At 38.0% G+C, this 22,989-nt stretch overlaps 1 protein-coding gene across 1 annotated transcript in view; it reads right to left on the bottom strand.

Moving 5' to 3' along the window:
• LOC124155857 (facilitated trehalose transporter Tret1-like) overlaps nt 1–19,996 on the bottom strand; it is a 91,422-nt gene extending 71,426 nt beyond the window's left edge. Inside the window, exon 1 of the mRNA XM_046530009.1 lies at nt 19,351–19,996. Within this exon, the coding sequence (XP_046385965.1) occupies nt 19,351–19,434 (84 nt within the window). The 5' untranslated portion in view covers nt 19,435–19,996. The remainder of the gene's footprint in view (nt 1–19,350) is intronic.
• Nucleotides 19,997–22,989: the final 2,993 nt, after the last annotated feature.

Here is a 22,989-nt window from a genome sequence, read left to right as displayed (position 1 = left end):
ATTATTATAGCCATAATAACACATAGATACCCGAAAAATAGGTAGTGCTCATTAAAAAGCTATTAATAGATCCGGTAATTTTCACCTCATTATTTTTTATTCAAACTAGTTAAAAGTGAGTGATGAACCTCATTTCCAAATTAGAGTGAATGCATACTAATCGGTTGGGAAAATGTCAGTTTAAACAATGGCAAGGGTTTTTGTTGAGCCCCGTCGCTAATGCGTTCTGCTAGCCACGTAAGGCAACATTGGCTGGTGCACCCTCATGCATCTGCCGGCTGCAAAGGCAGAAAAGCGTTTCCATGCCAGCCTAGATATAGCATTATATAAGGAATCGGACCGGTTACCTAAAGGTCGTTAGCTCGAATCTCTCCCATTAGTAGGGCATTGGGCGCTTCGCTCAGAATTGATGAATTCAGTCCAAATTGCTAGTCATTCAGTTGTTTAGCTCTCATTGTTTTACTTTTCCTAATCCAAACATTTTCATGGTTTTGAACCAAGACCCTATGCCCGTAACTGCAGTGCTCTATTCTAATCTAGCCGTCCAAATGGTTATTTCGGGTTTAACCCATCATAACCCAATGTTGCTTCTAAGTGACATCAAAAATGCGCACGTTTTCAGCTCCACTCCGGAAAGATTTAAACCCCGTGTCATTTTGTGTTGTAATATTTAATAGCGAAACATGCAGCTGCCACAATCATTCCGATGGAGTAGACATTTAAAAAATGAGAAGTCTTGAAATATAATTTCTCCCAGAATCAGTTCTCGGTTAGGAAGGGTTAAAGATTTTATGAGACTTCAACCTATTTGGTAAAATCAAGAGGGTATAATACGAGATCTAGATAGAGAAACGGATTAGTTTTCACATTTCTTTTTTTTCCCGAGAGAACAGAAAATCACAGATGTATCAAAAATATGAAACAACTTCAACTTTCATATTTCTTTCATAACATCATGAATGTAATATAAATTGTAATCCTATATGTAATAATGCTAGATTCTTCAAAATTTGATGTAATTACGTAAAAAGTTTTGTCGCAAGGACTTTTTATTATTTGAAAAAATGATTTGACTCCTTTGTAAAAATGCAAAAAAATTATGGGTGAATGCTCCCGAGGTAAAAAACCGACTGCACTTCCCAAATGAATGAATGAATGAATGAATGATAAGAACATTTTATTATTAACAGACTTATCACATGTAGTATTCTCAAGCCATTAAGAATGATTGATAGTAATTGATAGTGCATTGTATATTTGTAATTGATAAATCGCCCAAAGTGGCGACAAAAATCAAGCTTCAGCGGGACGGACTGGTGCCTCATCTATGCGGTCCCCTTGATTCAAACTCTCATGATCACGCGGGGCAATAAAAACCTGAATGCTAGATACTCGCACGTTGCGAACGCAGCCCGCCCTTGGAGCTCTAAGAATTGACGACTGCACTTCGCCTATGTTTTGCCCCTCTACTCTGCTAGTGAGCTTGCATTAAAATCCATCTGCGAACACGCTCCAAGATGCATATCATTTCGAGCCAACTCGTCTCGGGAAATGCCGATGAATTTCCTAACTGGTCTCAGAATCATTTTTATTCATGTACTAGTAGTTTGTGTTGACTTACGGAGGTGTAGAGTGAGTTTTCACGCTGATAGAATGCTGAGGCGTGTATTTAATACTGTAATTGACCAATCTGCTACCGATACGAGACTTGTCGATTGAAAATTTCGATTCGTATCCATACCCTATGGTAGGAGGAAAGAATAAATATAGAGGCGCTTGGTGCTTGAATGATGCTTATCATGTCGATGTGAGCACACAATATGCTCATGTTCTTAATTAGTGAATCATGGTTTCAGAATAGGAGCATTTATCGAGTCACCTAAATCTAAGTCATTTACCGAACTATTTGAGGAATTTCCAGTAATGAATAATATCATATGGGCCAATTTAAATGGAATAAAGAATAACTCAAGAAAAAAGTAGGTTTATCATTTAAAAAAAATGTAAAATAAGGATTTTTCCGAATTCAGGATATTAAATAATTTGGTAAGAATTCAAAAGGAGGATAAATAATAGTATTTCTCCACGAATATATACAATAATACGAATTGCTGTTACTATTTTATGGTTAACGTACGAGTTATCGCTGCGTCGCTATAGAAGTTTCCTTGATATGGATTGGTAGAATTCTTAAATTGTGTATATTTAATATAGTCGTCATGCACAATTCATTTTGAAGGTATTAGATTGGCATTCGAGATGTGGTGATGGAGAAGAATAGAGAAGGTGAAATGGACGGAGAGAAAAAGGAACGACGAAGTGCTGGACATGGTGGGTGAGGAGATGCAGCTTTTAGATGAGATACGGAGGAGACAGAAAGTATGGATGGGAGGAGTATTTAGCGGGGAGGACATGTTGAAAATGGTGTTAGAGGGTAGAATGTTACGGAAACGAGGAAGGGGAAGGAAAAGAACAGGATTTTTTGATAGATTGAAAGGGAGTAGGCCTTACAGTGAATTGAAGAAGGCAGTGCTGGAAGGAAAGGGAGGGTCCCAGATCACTTCTTTAGTAATCCATGGAAACCTACCTTAATCGGTAGATTACTATAATAATAATAATTGGTTAATTCTTGATATGCGTTCCCCTTGCTTATTAATTTTGCAGACATTAGGTGTTTGATGAGTTTCCCCTACTGTACGTTATATCACATCTACTCTAGCTCCACCCTTCATTTGCACGAAGAGACCACGGATGATTTGTTCTCTTTTATCGGCCACAGTGGATGCGTGAGTTCACTTACTTTTAGTTTTTTTTGTGCAATGATATTTTTAAAAATAGTTGGGGTCAAAAGATGGCGATATATAAGGCATCCTCGGTGTCTTGTGGTTGAGTTCTCTGCGGCTCGCGAGAAATAATATCCGTCGAAGCACATCAGCTCGATCCCTTCTTGGCGGTTGTATGTGCGGATGTACTCGTGGTGTGCCAAGAGTCGCGAATCCAGTCTTAAGGAAGCAGGTTCGTGACTGGGCGATGCAAAAGGAGGGTGGTCGCTGATGACAAGTGGCACATATTTTGAGCGAAACGTTGGCAGCCGATTCGACTTCAATTTTAGCTTTCATGAAATGTCATTTTTATCTTGATTAATCTGCCATAAGGGACATTATATCAGTTTTGTACACATAGCAAGGCAGAAATCGGCTTCCTAAGACAAGTATTGCCATAAGAATCTGTGTTATATGGCGGATTTTCATATTTGATTTCCTGGGTTTAGTGTAACATAACATTTAATTTCCGTGCACATCATGCATGTTATATTATATTACATAGCAAGACTACTTTTTGTGGCCGACATTTAATAATGTATTGTTTGAAGAGATATTTCAAAATTTTCATGAAAATTACATTGAATTCGTTTATCGGACTAACCTCCTAGAAGGCATTATTTTTTCTAAATTCCTCGTCCTGCGGGTTAACTTAAGGTATGATTAATCATAACTCTAGGTAGGTACGTACGAAAATAGGAAGGTCGATTGTGAAAGGCGTTCAAATCATCGAGTCCTCAATGAACACGAGATATCGTCCCATCTTACATAAAATTGTTGCGTAATTTAATCATGTGATTTCACTTGTGACGATGAATCCTTCAAGTCTGTGAGGCTTAGTGAAGTGGACGTAGATTTTTTCCATTACTCTGCGTCGGGCATGATGGATTTTGTTTTGCTTTTATTTTCGCACACGTAATCTTCCTCGCCTTATTGGCCAGTCATTTCGATATAATCCATGCATCTTTCAATAATTGAATGGAGTAAAGCCCGAATCTATGGTGGACAGTTTTTGGAAACGATTCTAAACTTAAATATTTTTTGCTTTAGGAAATTTTTATTTTCATGTTTGCATGATATTTTTAGCCAATTACTTGGATAAATGTAAGTTTCCAAAAATTCATAAAGTAGAATCGCAGGCTATAGTGTACTGTTTTTTTTTTACTGTTTTTGCGCCCTTCGATGTAGGCAAATTATAATCTATCATTACAATATATTATTGGCAATTTATTTGGATGCATACAAGTTTTCAATAGTTAATTAAGTGAATCCTGTACAACTGTGCCGTTTTTATACTAATTCTCCTTTTTAGATTTAGTAACATTAGCTTGCATTGGAGCTAAGTTTCTGGATTCATGAATTTGAATTTTCTTTAGTCTTTTTCTCCTGAGTCATTGGAAGCATGAATAATCTGCGGATGAGATTGTGGGATTCAAGCTGAAGAAATCATGTGATCATGCGGACTACGAAGGCCATCTCGTTATCAATTCTAGCATAGTCATAATAGTGGTAGTGCGATAAAAGGTTTTGGGGATATCCTTTTTTCGTATAAGTTGTCGCCATTAGTATGGCTATTATTTTTCATTGTTCTATCGAATAAAAATAATATTCTAACGGTGTGATAGCAAAGGCATATGTGTGATAAATAAGGAAATATTAACACGAAAACATTTTACAGATTTTAACAGAAAAAGAGGAAGTCCTTATCATTTCAAAAAACGCACTGCTCGCCATTCCACCAATCTTCGTTAATTTAATTAATAGGCTATTGTTCATTTCATATACCCTCTTCGTACCACCGAAGTGTTCATGATGTTATGAGTATATCCTAATAATTTTTTTCTTCTTTTTTCTGAATTTTTATATTAGTCGTTGGGCGTCATTTACGAATGCATATTGTGAGCGAAAATTGAAGTTCATGCAGAGCCTTGATACAATTATATTGCTGTAATAAAATAAGTTAATTTCCTATATATCATATCCTGCCTTCCATACATGTTTGGAATATAACACGGGGGTTATTATACAATATTTAATATATTTTGATTAATTGATTACGTAATATTTTTTACGGGTACAGGTACGATGCATCAAAGTAAAGTAGTCGTGGTACAGGGTGGCTATCCTGATAGTAGACTCGAATCACGAACCTTCCCGAAGAATTTTTCTAACGATCCGCACTGCTTGGTACTCTCCCAGTAAACGCAATTGTGTTTAGTTCAAAACATGTCGAAGTAAATAGGGAAACTTAGAGCTGTTGGTTCGAATTCAATTTCAGTTCTCGTAGTAGACATGGCATTAATCGTGGTGGCATAATTACTATTTTTCCAGTGTCGAGCATAGTTGAGGAAGTTATCAATTAATTGAATAGCTAAAGTAAGGTACTTTTAAAAAAAATTAATTTTGGTTATTAAAAACTAAAGTTGCCGTAAAAAACAACATTTTTTTGCCGCTTTTAGGCAAGATTTTCAATATGTATGTACAATTAAAGAACAGTCACTTTATCATTTTCATGCTAAACTTATGAAACATATTTTGCACGGCGTTACCGGAAGGCAGATTAGTATTCTAAAAAAACTAACGAGCCGTTTTAATTCTCCGTTAGTTGGGCAAGCTATGTTTAAAATTAGGCCAGGTGGACTGTTGCCAAAAATTGGCGGAAAAACTAATTGATGGTAATAATAATCAGTTAATGCATAAATATTTTCCATATAAACTTTTAGCATTATGTTTATAAAACTTTGCCTTTGAATTAAAACGTTAGCCACATTTTTTGCGATTAATCGTTATCATTAATCCCAAGTATGCCGACATGCATGTCCAAGATGGAAGTGGCCTGAGGAGGCAGAAATCGAATCTGGAGTGGGACAGTGTCGACTGTCGGTCTTTTCGTTATCGATGGCTTCCGCATCTCGATATTCGGTTTTTACGAAGGTGATGCTTTTTATGACTTTGACCACCATGACGATAAGTTGACGATGACAATGCGGTTGAGTAGAATTGAAATTGTTCTACTCTAAGGATAAGGGAAAGTTTGAAAAAAAATATCGTTAGTTCAGTTCCTGATAGTAATTATTTATGTAAAGTTACTAAAATATTGAGGAGAATTTCCAGGCTAATTAATACATTCATATTACTTTCTCGTGTAAATAATGGTTTCCGTATTATTATTCACTAATTTTTTGTTCCTAACACACCATATACATACAGTTAATATTTCTAATCTACCGCATTGAAAACAATATCACCCAGCAGAGAGAAAAAAAATTAGTCACATATATAGCCAATTGCTGCTTCAAAGCTGGTATTGGACTCCAGTCGAGCTAATTGTAGCCTCTTTGACGCTCGAGTAGGAAACGCTAATTGCTACTTACCCTATTGAATTTATGCAAAGTTTGGCAATGGGTGGCTATTTTTTAGAAAAGAGGGATTCGGATTCAACATTAGTATGGTCTTTAATTTAAAATTTAAACGTCCTCAGATCAAATGCTGGCTCAATTCTGCAGTGACGGGGCAAAACCATCAGCTTGAATCAATTTGCAGGTAGTATACAATTAAGGAGTCGGTATTATATCCCAAAATATTACTCTTCGAGGGCACTTGCCAGTCTTCCAAGGATCCGCTTTTTCTGTAACCTGCTTTGGCTAAATCAGGTTGAAGCATTTTTCGCGAAAGCATTTGCTGATATCAAGGGAAAAATATTTTATACGAATCGCGCAATAAATTTCGCTTCCCTTCCCCTCAATCGGATTATACCGTGTGTTCCAAAACGAATATCGGGGCTTCAACGCTGTAAAATATTTATATGGCACTGAACTTACAGTTATATATCATGCATCGAATAAAAGAGTAACTCAAGCAGTTTTACATGAAAGCCTTAAATTGTTAACTTATGGCACTGTCACTCGGGACACGTCAAGTTGGCATTCGAGTTCTTCCCAAACGTTGATTGGTGTACGTCGAGGAACTGTTGTTGCAGCTGCTTCAATCCTTTGTCTTAATTCAAAACGGTCTGTTTGTAGTAGAGGCACGGACGTTAGTATCATCTGAAGGATCACATCCGAACTTAATACGAAACGCACGTCGCACAGATTTCATCTTTGCGAACCGTAAAATACAAAAAGCTTTCTTTTCAACAGTCGCCATCTTTGCTGCTAGCGCTTTCTGAAGGATGACGGCGGAGTCATTGGGTGCAAACGCGCATTGCTGCCAACAAGCATTTTAGGTTGTTTATGTTGCTCTTTCATTATAGCTGCATGTTTATTATAATACAGATTATAAAGCGTAAAAACCCCGCTATTCATTTTGAAGCACCCGTTATTTGAGAGCCCTCCATTTCCTGTTTATCTCCAAACTTGCTGCTTTATTCCCAACCAATCAATTGATAGCCTTTTCTTATACATATTATATGGTGTTCTCTACATGATCTGCCTTTGTCGAATTCCCATTTCTTTTCCCTTTTTTGTCATCTGCGAGAGATTTGTCTGCCACGAAAAGATTTCTCCTTCTTATATAATGCCGCATCATTATTAAAGGGAAGAGTAATAAAATTTTTATGGCTGCTCTCCGTCAGCCTGTCTCGCGGTATCGTGAGCGACCTCCTTCCTTGCTCCTTAACAACCTGCTTCCCTAGCAGTCTACATTCTCCTCTCTTTAAAGACAAATTTTTCTCAGTAAAAGCCATCTCCTTGTCCTCCATAGCTTTTTTGTTCGCCATCTGCAGTTTTTTTAATGAATTCTTTTAAACTTGAGGGATTCGTTGAATAGGGTGCTGAATACTGAAAAAAACGATAAAATGTTAAGCGGAGGGCTTGAAGCGGATAAGTTTCATCGTCATAATCAGAAGTCAACTGTCCCGTGATTGGTTTGACGCAGCTCTCCAATCCTCCCTCTCCTATCCGCTAACCTTTTCATAGCGAAGTATTACTTCTCTATTTTACGTCTTTTATATCCTGTCCTAATTAACCCTTACGGGGCTGTCCCTTGCCCTTCTTCCTATTCCTTTACGATTGTTTTCACCGGGCCATCATGCCTCATGATGTTACCAACTAAGTTGTCTCGTATTCTCGTTAGGAGCTTCAGACGGTGCCAGGCTGAAAAATTATATTGTGCTGTTGTTGAATCCTCTTGACAGAAAATGAGGGCTACCAGGATTAGCTTTAGTTTAAACCTCATAAGTTATGTTCATCAAAATAATATTCGAGTTGAAATTAGCGGGGGTAGATAAGTAATGGCTTGTTAACGGAAGAATAGATAAGGGTACCCAATCGGTCAACAATTTAGTAGAAGGAGAATTATAGTTACCAATTCGTGCTTAAGAGACTATCGGCAATGTGGATTATTATAGGGAAAAAAGTAGCAGATTCCAGTCGAAGAAGTGACTGGTTAATGTGCTATAATTTAGTTTAATTCGCAGAGAGAAGGTAAAATGTATAATTCTTTCCCTTATTTACATGAAATCTTCTCCACCATCCGGGTTCATTTTCACCGTTTTAAATCGTTGATATCACCGTCCATCGTCATCATAATGAAACCTCTGAAACCATCTTGGGTTATACCCTGCCAATTAATGCTGGTGGAATCCCGGGAAGATTTCATGCAGAGAAAAGATAGTTCGCAAAGATTCCGTCGCCCAGTACTCGCTGGCTACTTCTAGTCTCTTGCACATCGATGCGTGTAGCATGGTTGCCTTTGCCTCTCACAATGGACTATTGTAGGCTTCAGTTCATTTCAAATATCTTTGCGACAGAGAGGCAGGCCCAATTTTTTCGGGGGGTGAGGGTGTAGGACACGTGACTTTCTGAAAACCAACCAAGATGCGATAGGCGGAGCCTAGTCTCCGGGAAAGTCAGTCGCTTACAGACCTCCGTGGTGTACGCTTCGTGAGCACGCTGTGTTTCCAAGTGGGAGGAGGGTTTTTCACGCAGTCTTTCGTTTCTATGCATAATTTTAAGGTTTGTGAGAAAACACGGCGACGCCTTTCTCTCTATTCCCATACCACATCCCTAATAGTGTCGTAGGTCCCACCTACTGCCGCGACGCCGCTTGAAATATCCCGAGCCGGCACGAGTGGGTCAGTCGCAAAGATATTTGATAGGGATCATAGGATGTACAGAACTCTATCATTAGGTTAAAAACACGTCAGCACTCAAGTCTATGAATTTACAATTACAACTCAATACCGACTCCTAACAATATTCGAAGTATGTAGGCTATAAGAACACTCAGATATAATTTAAAATTATTTTCATAGTAACCTACCTATATCAATTGAAACGATTCCTCAGCATATATTTTATTATCTCGCTTATATTTTAATAATGTAATGCTCATAGTGAGTTAAAGTGTTAATAAATAATTAAATGCTTATTCATTTCAGTCTTTGCTATCTTTTGTGGTCTTAAATGACACTTAATTGTCTATATAAATATTTTATATCAAAGACGACAAAAGCTAGAGTGACACTAACCAACGTGCCGTAGCCTTATTCGCTTGAGTATAAAATTTGTGTGAAAATTTCCATTGTCTTTAGTTTAGTTTAAGCATAGATTTATCAGGATTACCATAATTATATACTATTTCTCTTGGTTGCTACTTGCCTATTGTCGATATTTGCAGTTATGGTTCTAAGGAGTACCTAACTGTAGTGGCGTTGCCACGGGGAGAGGGGGTTCCGGGTTCCACCCCCACCCCCCCCCCCCCGCGTTGAGACATTAAAATGAGTAGGATGGCCTCAATTATAAATATTCGTATAAAAGTACTGTTTTTTATAGATTTATCAGGATTACCATAATTTTATACTATTTGTCTTGATGGTTACCTGCCTATAATCAATACATTCTACGATATAATGCCTGGTTCTTTCCTGGCGAACAATAGCAGTGAATATTTCTCGGATTTAGCTCCGGGTAAGGTTCTCCATATCTCCTTCCAGCGTTTTGATAAGGAACTCGCCCATCGCCTTCAGGGAGTCAAGAATTCAAGGCACTTGGATTCGTGAATTCAAGTGCCTTGTATTCCGTAATCCAAGAAGACAATGGGCGAGTTTCTTGTCGAAACGTTGGAAGGAGATATGGAGGATCTTACCCGGAGCAAAACCCCAGAAGTCTTCACTTCTATTGGCAATGGTATTTGTTGGTAATACCTCACTTTGATTGGGTTTATATTTTTTTTTGAAGTCCTGAATGATCACGGACATGTTATAACTTTGTCCTTGAGGACTCTCAAATTTTGCCATTCTATCTACCGTTGAAAATAATCACGTAGACCGCCGAGTGTCTGTCAATTGATAATGGCACCTTGGCCGTGTGTCAGCACCCATATCAATGATAATCCAGAACTGTGAGCTGAATTTTCATTGTGCTCTCTCTATATTGAAACCGAGTCGCGGAAAGAGGACCGCAGGTCATGTGAGCGCTGCTTTTATTTTACGGTTACGCAACCGATTCCCGTCCGTCAATCCGTCTAATTTCTCAGACTGGTTCGTTATGTAAAGCGGGCGGTTGGCAAGGCTATGTCCTAGAGTAAGGAGGTTGCGTACCGAGGCTATGGTCCAATGAAATCCAAGTTCCCACTTCTCTGGTACTATCCTTCCCGAGCAACGCCTGGTGACCTGCTAGTTAGCAATTAATCACCCATAAGGAGTACTTAGCGTAAGATTCCAATACTCATGCATCAATTGCGGCCTTCATTGATTAAAATTAGCGCGGAAACGGCGGTGAAATTACTTATTTATTTGTAAGATCTAAGATTTTTCCGGCAGATTAGGTGCAGAAAGGATTCTCGGATTCTCCACCGTGTAATTGACAAGTGGCGCCGACTCCATGGAGCATGAGGGGGCCGAGCACCCTCAAATATTCGTTATGGGTGTGAGGAAAAAATGCGTCAGGCTTGCTGATTTTCCTCGGAGTGACCAGATATCGAGATTCGAGTTATGAGGGCTCTAATGTTGATCATATGCTTCTAAAATGCTTGAAAAACTTAAAACTCACTACTCATAATATTTCACGGGGCAAGATCTCCGGTTTGGGCCCCCCCAATATTTTTTGTAAGTCGGCACCCCTGTAATTGACTGTCTATTTCCCGAAGTTTCGAATAAAGACTTTTTAAGAAGATCCCCTGAGGATGAAGAACAAGTCGTTCTACTAAACGTCTTTAGACATTGTAATTACCCGGTGGAGAACCCGAGAATCCTTTCTTCCTCCTCATCTAAAAAGAGCACCTTTGGCCTTTTACATCGGGATTTTTAACTTGACAATCAAACTAACACGAGCATCCATGCCCTGGATAGGGGCGACCTTACCCAGGCGGGAGTAGTAACCACGACCTCTGGCTCTGACTCTGGTGGTAAGAGAAAATATTACCCCGCCGCCTCCGAGGCCGGCGTAGGGCTTGGTCTATTTTTGAATTAACCCATGAATTAGCATGAAACTTAATGAATGCGTAAAGTTGTGGTCATTTGTTTAAACATTTCATGCACTTTTGACCCGTGTCTCGTTAAGTAAAACCGTTTATTATTTAGTCAGCATGTTGCACCGCATTGTAGAATAAGAACTGCAGGGATCCCGATGATTTAAGAGTCCTGATGATTTTGATTGTTTTGGAGAAAATGTTTGAAAAAAAAAACAAAAATTTGCGAACCTGAGTGGAGTTGACAAGTTTTCATCTGCAAAATTCGCTGTGGAAATATTGTAGCTCGTAATTTCTTTCTCGTGGACAGTATTGAGCGACGAGAAGAAAATACTTTACGCTTTGGAGGTGTGGTTATGGGAAAGAGTGAAAATGTGTGTGAATGAGTGTTGATAGAGAGGAAGACAAATGACCAAGTGCAAAAAATTGTGGGGTGGCAAATGAGGTAGAACTACTGGATGAGATACGGATTTGAAAGAGGGTATGACTGGAGCAAGTACTGATTATAATCCCCAGAGGTTGTTAAAGTCCGTGTTATCAGGGAAGAAAAAAGAAAGGAATAGGTTTAATTGATTGAGGGAAATAGGGTAGGGCATATTATGAAAGGCCGCGAATGTTCCATGTACCTGCTAGAGTCCTGATGATGCTACAGTGTATTGAAACGTATTGACTCCATTTTAAATAAATATTCATGTGGAAAAGTGCAAAGTATTCTACTTCATACCATAGAATGGATTCCGACAATAAATCACCCTCCACCATTTATTTCATGCTATAGTTCTGCGTAAGAATTATTGATGAAATTTACAGCACGCTAATTTTTTCTGTGAAAGCTCCGAATCTGAGAAGCTATTTTTTCTTTGAGTTCTTGATTTAAATATATTTATGTTTTTTATTTCTATAAAAACCGGCCGAAAGTCTTTCACAGCGTGAGCGACGTCGTCGACGCTTTTGCGGCTTCCCTAGATGCTCAGGATTCAGAAAATGTCGCTAAGGTTGGTTTCGAGCTGCGGTCTCAGGATACGATCTCACCCAGTTCCTCTACCCCAACCCCCTACCACCCATTCTTCCCGCAAGAAAAGGCGTCACGCATCCGAGGAAGCGGACGGAACGAATACAAAAATCTCAGAAGGCGCTGCTGGCCGAAAGCTAATTTTTACGTGACTCACCATTCTCTTTCGTGGTCGATAGAAGGAATTTGAAATTTTTTTTCTCGAATAGTTTAGGTTTTCGGCTTGGCTGTTCATACTCCACCTCAGCTCAACACGCCGTTGATCCCTAGGGTCTCTCTTTTCTATCGAATTTTTCGGTATGTGTGTAATTTCATCTCAAACCTTAATACTTCAAGATCGTTTGGGGAGTCATAATTTTGTGCCATTCATGCACAATTTGATTTGTTCACATTTTTGCCAAAAAAGTTACGTATACAGGGTGTTCCATTTATCTTGACCACACGAAATTACTTTTTGTCCAGGTGCAAATTCAAAAATGTGTGAAGCAAATGTTCATTAGCCGTCAGGGGGGCATTAATCAGCATGATTGCCTTCCTTGTAGCTTTGTTATTTACAAAGATATGAACAGTATGTCTTTTTTAAATGGCACCCTATATTTTTTATTCGGCAATTCACTTCCTCTTCTATAACTCCTCCTGTTCATATCTTTGTAAATAAAAAAAGCTACAAGGAAGGCAATCATGCTGATTAATGTCCCCCTGACGGCTAACGAACATTTGCTTGACACATTTTTGAATTTGCATCTGGACAAAAAGTTATTTCGGGTGGTCAAGAAAAATGGGACACCCTATATATCATATGATTCCTTCCGACTGTCCATCTTATTGCCCTCGCACATGGCTTAGGACTCATTTTAAGGCACATGCATATCTTAATGCAACTGATTAAAATAAAATTGATTTGAGAACATTTCTTATTGTTGTTCAATATTAATATTTTTAAATAATCAATCAATTTTTATCATATTTCACCTCAGAATCGAACAAACTCTTATAATTTAGACATTATTAACCGTTATTATTAACCGTTTACAGTCCAATGTTCCCATTTGGGAACAGCTTTATAAAAATTATATTTCAAATCCCATGATTACTTTTACAGATTTTGTTATGTAAATAAGATATGGAAGTATTTTCGGAGCGGATGGAGTGAATTGCATGACTTGTGTATGCATTGGTCGTTAATTATACCTTTTCAAAATTGGTTATTTTCATCGTCTCTGTAGTGAGTATGCGGTTTATTCAATATTTTTCCTTACACTCACTCTCCAGTGACAAATGCTCATTTATTCAAAAGATCAGTATATATTACGTTTTTAAACTTAGATTTTAGGACAAGCGTATTTTTATTTTTCAAGCAACAGCATAATTTTTGGGAGCATTCTTTACAATGCATTAAAAAAAAATTTGTTCAGGTTTTCTTTCATAATATCTCTTAATTAGTTGGAAAATAAATAGGATATTGAAAAAAATGATAAAAACCAGTTGGTAAGTTAGTTCGGTCTTTAAAGGGTTAAAATTAGTGAGTAATCATGAATGTATTCCTTTTAGTGTATAAACGTTTTAACTTTTCCGCGCGATATGCCGCGGCGTTCCCGCTTCCCTTATTACTAATGAATTGAATAAGCTATGCCCCACATGTATGTTACTGTGATAAAAGCTCCAGACCGTATTAATATCTCCTTTAGCTTCAATGAGGGGCGGATTCAGCATCAAATTCGGGGGGTGTGGAATACGCCTCCGAGAGGGAGGGACGTTTTCCCGGGTAATTTTTTAAAAATACCTACTTTTTACACACTTTGGATGCCAAAATTTCTTTTTTATTCTGAAAAACAGCAGAGTAAATTGAAAAATGTTAGGCATTTTGGGATACAAAAACCATAAAACTAGTAAAAATTGAAACTATTTGTTAAAATACGGAGGGGGTTCCTGACTACTGTTGGGTCCTATTTGTGAGGTGGTTGTCGTAAACGGTGTGTCGAGCTCATTTTTTGTGGGGTTCACCGTTTCTGGGAAAGTAACACTTGCGAGGGGGTGAAGGAATGTGAGAAGTTCAATTTCGAATGTTTTTGGAAAAAAAAATTGTCGATTATTTGTATGCAAAACAAACATTTGAGAACCTGAGTGGCGTTGGAAATATTTCATCTGCAAAATTCACTGTGGAAATATTTTCACCGGCTACATCTTTCTCGTCAACGCTCATTAACGAGGAGAAGGAAATAATTTGCGCGTTGGAGGTGTGGCTATGGAGAAGAATGAAGATAGGTTAGTGGATAGAAAGGAAGAAGAATGAAAAGTTCAAAAAATTGTGGGCAAGGAGTTAAAACTACTAGATGAGATTCGAAGTAGACAGAGGGTATGAATGGAGCGAATACTGATTATAAGCGCTAGAGGTAGTTAAAAGCCGTGTTATCGGGAAAGAGAAAAGGAAGGAACAGGTTTAATTGATAGAAGGAAATAGGGCAGGCCTTATTATGAATAAATACGGGAATAAAAATTCAGGCTGGGAGACAGGCCGCAAATTCTCCATTCATGGATATCTGCCTGTCCAACAAAATCGCAAACGCTCTATGTAGTAGGTACCTTCCTTACCATGCTACCTCAGCCAGTAGAATACGTTTAAAACAGTAATGCATATCAAACTTAAGGTATGAGTTTGAGTTTTGGTTAGGTAACAATGATCGAGTTTAAAAAAATAATCTTAACTTTAATTAATGAGATGTCAAAGAGGAAATATTTAATGGAAAATAGGGATCTGAGGGACACTGCAACGTTACTACTTAACCAACGTTACTATTGGTATGGAAAAATGTCCATTTAATTATTTTGATGTGTTTTTATGTGTTTCTAATATTTATTTGAGTAACTGTTGTAAGTACATTATGCGATGAATTACGTCGTATCAAGATATCTACGTTTTAATTTGAGGTTGGTAACGGATAAGTAAAGTATATACCAAGAATGAAATTTTCCATGATAAATAGTTTGGCTCAGCCGAGATTCGAACTCGAATATCCTGAGTGTTGGTCAGGTATGATATCAGTTGTACTATCAAGCCATCTTCTTCCGAGGAGAATCTCAGACTGGATTTACCGAACAAGTCGTTGACGCCTCAAGTGCACACTGTGCACGGGAGACGGAGGCTTACTTACTAAGCCACTGTCGGAGAGTTAAGACTATATTCCGCGGCGGACTTTTGCCACCAGCAAAGCGAAATGATTTTTTCATGGTCAATATCATCCTTGATGTATTGAACTGTGCACCCATGCCCGTGGCTGCGTACAAAGTTACTTGTTTAATGCACTGCCTTGCCTAAAAACTGAGCAACTCTGGGCGTTACTTTGCATCTATACCTTATATAAATTTTCATACAACACAAATACTTAATAATCGCAATGACACTGAACTGGTAAAACAAACGTACTTGTTTGCCCCAAGGGTAGTACTTCTAAAATTATTAGATTTAGAGAATGGAAGAGGTATAATATCTTGGTATTTTGAGAAACGTGAAAAAAGGAGTAATTCTACCTTTATATATACCTGATCTTTCATTTGCCTCGCATCCATTTCGTAAATCACTAATTAAAACGCGATGCTCAAAGAGTTTACGGAATAGTTTCCAAGGCGAAATCGACCATTGTTAACTACTAATAAACGTTTTTTCTGGATATTTCTCGCCTTTAAACGAAATAATTTGTGACTTTTTGGCTGTTTTAACCACTCATGGACGCAATACTCGAACACACGTTACATAAAACATGTCTCTTTGTCTTTTGCGCAATAATTTTTATAAATAATATATACTTTTACCGTAAATATTATCTTTTTTCGATGAATTTTAACTGTTGTTGAGGAATTGTATGGGTAAAATCTGATTATTCCTGGTTTTCACCGAAATGGGCGTGGTTTTGGAGCTTACTTTTCTCATTCTAGCGGTCGACCTGAGGAATTTTAGATTTATCTCAACCGATATCTATAATCTTCTAATGATTGGGCTTCTCTGCCCGAGTTTATTACTGATTACAAAATAAGCTATAATAACGTTTTTACAGCCGTGATGACTTAAATTCTGATGTCAGGTCGAAGCCGAAGATAATTACTGTTCTCTAATTCGAGGCTTCACTTTTTTGTCATGGTAAAAAAAGCATCTCGCATCATTTCTAATTTCATTTAATTCTAAAAAACTTGTAAAGCAACTTACATGGATATCTTTTTTCTTACCGCCAACAAAACCCTACCGGATATATATTTTTCTTCCCGTCCATAATCCGTATTGAAATAAAACTTTCGTTTCAAGTGTGATATCAGGAAGGTGACAGGCACGGAGGTGTCATCACTCTCACTTGTTTTTTTGCAGCACATTTATGTTTTTGATTTTCGTTTCAGTTCTACATACCTAATAACTGGCGGGGAAATCTGAAATTTCATCGTCTCCTAATCATTTTAATACTCGGATACTGCGTCCATGGAAAGTGGGAAAGGGCGAGCATCAATGGAACATTACGTTGTGATAACATTTATCTCAGAATAACGATATTGAACTTTATTTCAGCTTTACGATATTGAAATTTATTTCAATATCTACATAATAATTTTTTGGTTTTGTCTCAAAAGTCTCAGGAAGTCTCAAAAGTCTTCAGGAAGTCTCAAAAATGTACATGAGTTTATTAATGCCATTTTATTCCTAAGGAAATCTCACGTTGCTGATAGCATTATGCAGCTATCTTCGGTGTTTCATGGCGAGTTAGTCCGCTTTTTAGACAGCGGACTGACGAATGTACCTACTGGATTGCTGGCGAAACTGTTATCTTAAAAACGGACTAGGAAGGCAGAAGACGAAGAGCTTCATTAGTTGTCTTACGTTACATGGAGGATGTAAACCATGAAATGGTATCTCTTTCATCTGCTTTATTTTAATACCACTAAAGTCCACTGCTTTAGTCTCATGCTATTGATTTTACAATTTTTATGATGGTGTGTAGAGTAGATCCGCAGGGAAAATGCATGAAACTAGTTTTTTTTAGCTTTAGCTCTTGATATTTTTGTTTTAGCCCAAGTTAGTCCGCATGTGTTAATTATTATATTTGATTCTCAGATAGAAAAGGAAAATTAATATTTATAATTTTTCTAACTCCCCGAAAACAGCACAATGAGGACTTTTACATCGGAGAGGGATTGCAACATTTTACAATGCACTATTACAAACTCCCATGTACTGGATAGGTGCTACCTACCCTGGTAGTACTATATCAAAGGGTATCCAGATATAAACGTAATATAAAGTTTGAAACTTTAATACGTGTCATTGATTTCTGAAATACGACGTTTTTTATGTATCTTAACATTTAGTGCTGCATTAAAGCTTCTTTGTACGATCGTCATGGAATCACGTTATAATTCGTAATAGTGATTTCAGCTGAAAGGTTTATTACTAAAAAGGTTTAGTGTTCAAAAATATCGTGTCTTGCGTCTTCATTGCCGTTCTCAGCCTCTGTTATGCCAATATATATTTTCATTTCCTTGGATTTCAATCGATATATTTCTTTTCTCAGTGGCTAGGCTTCGAAAATCCGTCGTGTAGAAATAAGGCTGGTTGGATTGGCCGAAGTCACGAGTTGCTCTCAGGGACGAAGACTTGCGGTCTGCAACTCACCTCACCCCTGTGTCAACAGTTGTCTCCATGGAAAGTCTTTTATATAAGAGGTAATCATGGAGGGCAAGTACTCACTTGGTTTTCTCCTACAAATAGAATCAAATAATTCATGTATTCTGCCGACTGACTGGTTTCACATTTGTGGTTATATTTTCCATGGAGGATTGTAGAATCAAATTATTTGTTTCGTTGTGCTTATTTGGGCTATTTCGATTTAATTTGAATATTATTTGTGGTCCATTGAATTAAATTACGCTTCGATGTCTCCATAGTAGGAATAACATACCATATGTCGATTGTCGTCGGCTTTGATTGTAGGCTAACCTTCAAAACAAACCACGGAATGTTGTCACATTATAAAATCTTCCAAATATACGAATTAATGAGTGTATACTTATGCCCGTTTCATGAAAAAAACTCATTTTACAATTTTCGTTGTAGTGACTATAAAGGTCGTGCATATACGTCGGTAAGTTAAAAAAAAATCTTGATATCACGTTCATTAAAGGAGAAAAACTGGTTTCCCTGTTATTTACTAGCCAGTATCCTCCCATTCTCTTCTCTTATATTTTTCTCTTCTTTTATCTCCTTCATTCATCTCTTAGTATGCCTTTGATTAATTTTTTTCTTGGCATCTTCACATTATAGCCTCTCAGTTGCCCAAACGTTTTATTTGTACTGCTCACATATGAGATTAAGATTTTCTTTTATTTCACCAATAACCATGCGTTTTGTATGCTGTTGGTAATTTGAATAATTACCGGGAAATAATTCATCTAATTTTTAAGGCCTTTGATTAAAAAAAATAAGTATTAAGATTCCGTTGCGAAGTTTTGTTTTCTTTCCTTAATATACGTGTGGAATGGCCGACCAAAAGTTTAGTTTAATATATTGGGAATATCTTTGAATGTAAATTATATGCACCACCTAACTTTTTTAATAATTAGATTATTAATTGAATTCTTACCGATAAATTTAGAATGCTCACTCATTTCAGCACGACGTAATCGGAAAAGAACTCCGAAAAGAAATATGAATTAGAATATTCTATACTGAAAATTTATTTTATAAATGCAGTGTTGCATAGAGTTTTCTGCTCCATTGGCGGCGGGGAAAAGTCCTTGCCTGCTAATCCTGGGGTCATTGGTTCGATTGTCGCCTGAGTGGAATTTTCATCATTCAGGACACGGGCGTTTGTAAAATTCTATTGATCCAGTCCCTGGAAAACCTGAACACAGGCTGCGCCTTTTAAAATTCCAGCGGAAAAACGAGCCAGGGACAGGAATGTCGGATTAATAAAAAAAGTTGAAAAATATATCATGATATTAGTATATAGGATTGATCGTTATTACTCTTCGAGCGCTACGCCTTTCGTCGAAGTAGCGTGCTACCTCAGCATATCACAATTTTCGGCCAAAATCGTGTTCTACTTAAATGTTTTGTTGGGGACTAACCTGTATCAAGTGGTATTTGTTGGGCTTCTCCATCCACGCATTCTTCGCCCCCGGAAGGGGCTCGTACGGCTCCCCGGTCGCCATCGTTCAGGGCCGGAGGAGGTGGTGGTCGCGGTGCTTCTAGTCGACGGCGCCGAGCATTGAAGTCTCCGTTCACGAAGAGATTCCGAAGAGCGTACCGAAGCGTATTATTCCCAAAAAGGCGCGCGAGCGTGCTTCAGTGTCGTATCTCGACGCACCACCAACTAGCGAGAGAACCCTCTGGTCCCGATACACACACAGAAAAGTCGCAAAAGTCTCCTTACTCACTACCCTCTCCGCGCGATCGTCTCGCGTAAACGACTCGAAGACCGCGGGGCGCTGTAGCGCGTGCTTCCGGTCTGTCCGACCAACCAGAGGTGAGCCTCTCACGTGGTCATCTCACGTGTTTCATCTCGCACACAACTCTCCAAGACCTGTGCGCTCCACTCCAGTTCAAAGCCGCGACTGAGTCCGATCCATGCTGTTGCTCATTCGCTGCCTTTGCTCGCGCTAAGGGCGGCTGCTTGCGCGCCTGCCTGTCCATCTGCTCTCCGCTCATGGAACCGCCTTCACCCCCCTATCACGCCTTTCGTTTCCCAACGAGCCTCTTGTTCGATACCCCTCCGTCAAGCCTTCCGCACTGGTTGGTAAGGCAGCTCCAAGAGAGGTAGGAAGCGTCCTTGAGTCGTCGTTAGGCCTCGCGCGTATAAGAATCTCGCCCCGAGTCGGCGGGAGGCTCGTCTTTTCGTGCGGAGGATTGTTTTGTCTTGTTTTATTATTAAGCTCATTTCATCCTCTTCCTTCAGGAAAAAGATTAGAATATCTTTCCCCTTCAGTTTTGACGTGTCGTAATTTTGTTTTCAAGGTCAGTTGAAACTGTGGCAGAATAATTACGCGGAGCGTTCTTTGATTGCAGCTGAATAATAGGATGTGTAGTACCTGAATTAAATTGGCAAGCGTTAATGTATATGAAATACATTAGATAGCGGTAAGCTCTTGGGTGACCAAGATAAATTATATTCATGTCAATTTCAATTAATTGAAATGTCAAAAATAACTTTTACGAGAGAAAAAAAATTTCGGTTCTTCCGAAGTCCATTATTAATTCCAAAGCTTTTTTTCTCGTTAATGGCTTCAGCATTAATACACATTTGAATTTTCCTTTTTTCGTTAAAAATATGACTTATCCTTATGCAAAATTACCAGAAGTTTGAGGTTATTAATTATAATAAATTTAGATCGCTCCTTAATATTCTGTCTAGGTGTACATTGAATCTTGAGAATCTAAATGAATTTCTGATGCTAAATAAGCTAAGGAAGAAAAGCCATACATGTAAATATAAAAACTATGATTTATCTTCAACGAAAGTAAAAGTAGTAATTTTGAACTTTGAATGACATAGTTGACTACTAGAGTACTATCGACGTAAAGTATACATTCTCGTTTGCCATCTTAGATGTTTAATATGAGCTATTTGCACTTACAAGCGTACATACATTATTTCTTACGACATATTTTAAATGTTTCAAGTTTATAGCGCAATATCGTCCTATTCCCTTACACATACTTCGTAACTCTATTCAAAGACGTATCGCTTCTCATGATACGGATTGTTATTAGCGCTCTAATATTTTGAGCAATCAATTTTATAATTAGACGCTATTATTGGTTCTCTTTGCATCAGAATCAATAGAAGTTAGATATTTTTAAAATCTTGTCTATTTCAATTATTCCGGACCAGGTTTAAAGGAAATAATATTTAATGAAATTAGTAACATGACTATTTTTCTGTAATGGTAGTTTCCTGAATGCTTAGATATTATGATGTGGTAAACAATGTCCAAATTGGGAACGAAAGTTTATAATGACATGTTGATGGAGATTAATCACTGTAGCCAATGGCAAATTATTTGAGTGCACCATCCTAATTAATTTTCTCCGAATGCTGCCATATTATTTATATAATGTAAAGTGACAAATTATGTTTCTGTGTGTATCTCTTTCCTTGACCTGTTGACTTTTTATGGCCAACTCGAGGCGTAACGAATGGTTTTTTTCTGCTTCTGCCAAGTTAGTTGCATACCTAATATCTTCAAAAATACCACTTTTACTATAATTCCCGGCTCATAAGCATCAAATATCCTGGGAACCTCATCTTGGCGAACCATACTACCTCTTCAAGCACCAAAGTTTAGAATGAACTCTCAGTTGTTAAGTCTATTCTTCATCCCAATTCTTGTTTGACAATTGAATACTTACAGGCTAATTTTGTGCTCCGCTCTAGTAATGATGTATTGCAATTTTTACCCAGAAATTAATGCAAGTCCGCCTTAGATTTGTGCCTACATGCGTCAAAGGGCTCTTTCATCTTTTACATCAACTTTCAAAAATTCGCTTTCAGAGTACGTAGATCATAATTAACCCATTTCCGCCGAGAAAACTTTCTGCTTCCTGCGATTGCGAAAATATTTAGGTGCGTTCCACCTAATGTCGCCTTCAGTAATCCAGTGAAATATTTTGGCGGAAAGTCAGCTTGTTTCTCCTAGATGACCAGTAGCCATCTACATCTGCATCTACATAATACCCCGCAAGCCACCTAAAAGGCGTGTGGCAGGGGGTGTTAGGACACCAGCCGTTTACAGCTAAAAAAATGAAGTGCTCTAACGAAGTTGGGACTAGCGTTTATTATAGTCCTTTATGCTTCGGGGGAAAAACGAATTCCCATAGCTATCCGTTCGGCAAAACAAAGCCATATGGTATCACGGGGTGGAAACGAGGTCGGAATCAATTGAATGGGTGAGAAGCCAAGGGGAGCAAGCGATTTCTTTTTTCTATATAGAGTTAGGTACTGAAATTAGGTACATAAAACAAACGATATAAATTAGAGATTTGGTATTGCATTTGATTTTCCACTCGATGTCAGCACAGAGCATAGACTCACTCTTATCCCTTGGCAACCAAGTATTTGTGCATGTCTTCCAACAATTAACTTTACCTAACTCCGTTGAGAAAAAAATCACTTTTACACCTTGGCTTCTCACCTCTTTAATTGTAGTTCATTTTCTACGAGTGACCTTGATAGAAATGATGAATTAAAAGGGCAAGCATGTTTTTTGGATGAAGGAAAGTTAAAATAATCTATACTATTTTATTTATTCTTTGCTTTTATAATAATTGCATGTAATTTACAGTCCGTAGGCATCAATATATTATATTACCGTTAAGCTCCCGTCTATATCCGTCATTTCGACCGTCAATATTAATGGCTTTTGGGGGTGAACCGCGTCTTGACTTTTAATGGCCAACGTTTCCGCTCTTACGCCGGAAACTCAGGCCAATAGGAAAGGAAACTTTGGCCATTTAAAGTCTTCACATCGGTAACCCCCTGAATCCATTAATATTGACAAACATGGGCCGCGAAAGTTTTAGTAATTTTATTTTGACCGGTTTCAAGTATAAACTCTAATAAGTGAAATAAGATATTGCAAGATACAACAACATATTTGTTGCAATCCGACAGCAAAAGGGAGTGCGAATTTTCTTCGAGAGCCTCATGCACGCAGAATGGTAGGAGTTAGGACGACTGCGGGGGGGGGGGGTTCATTTAATAATATTGA

The sequence above is a fragment of the Ischnura elegans genome, chromosome 3 (assembly GCF_921293095.1).
Source record: "Ischnura elegans chromosome 3, ioIscEleg1.1, whole genome shotgun sequence".
NCBI lineage: Eukaryota > Metazoa > Arthropoda > Insecta > Odonata > Coenagrionidae > Ischnura > Ischnura elegans.
The sequence above is the reverse complement of the archived record's forward strand: the minus strand, read 5'-3'. Positions and strand labels throughout refer to the sequence as shown.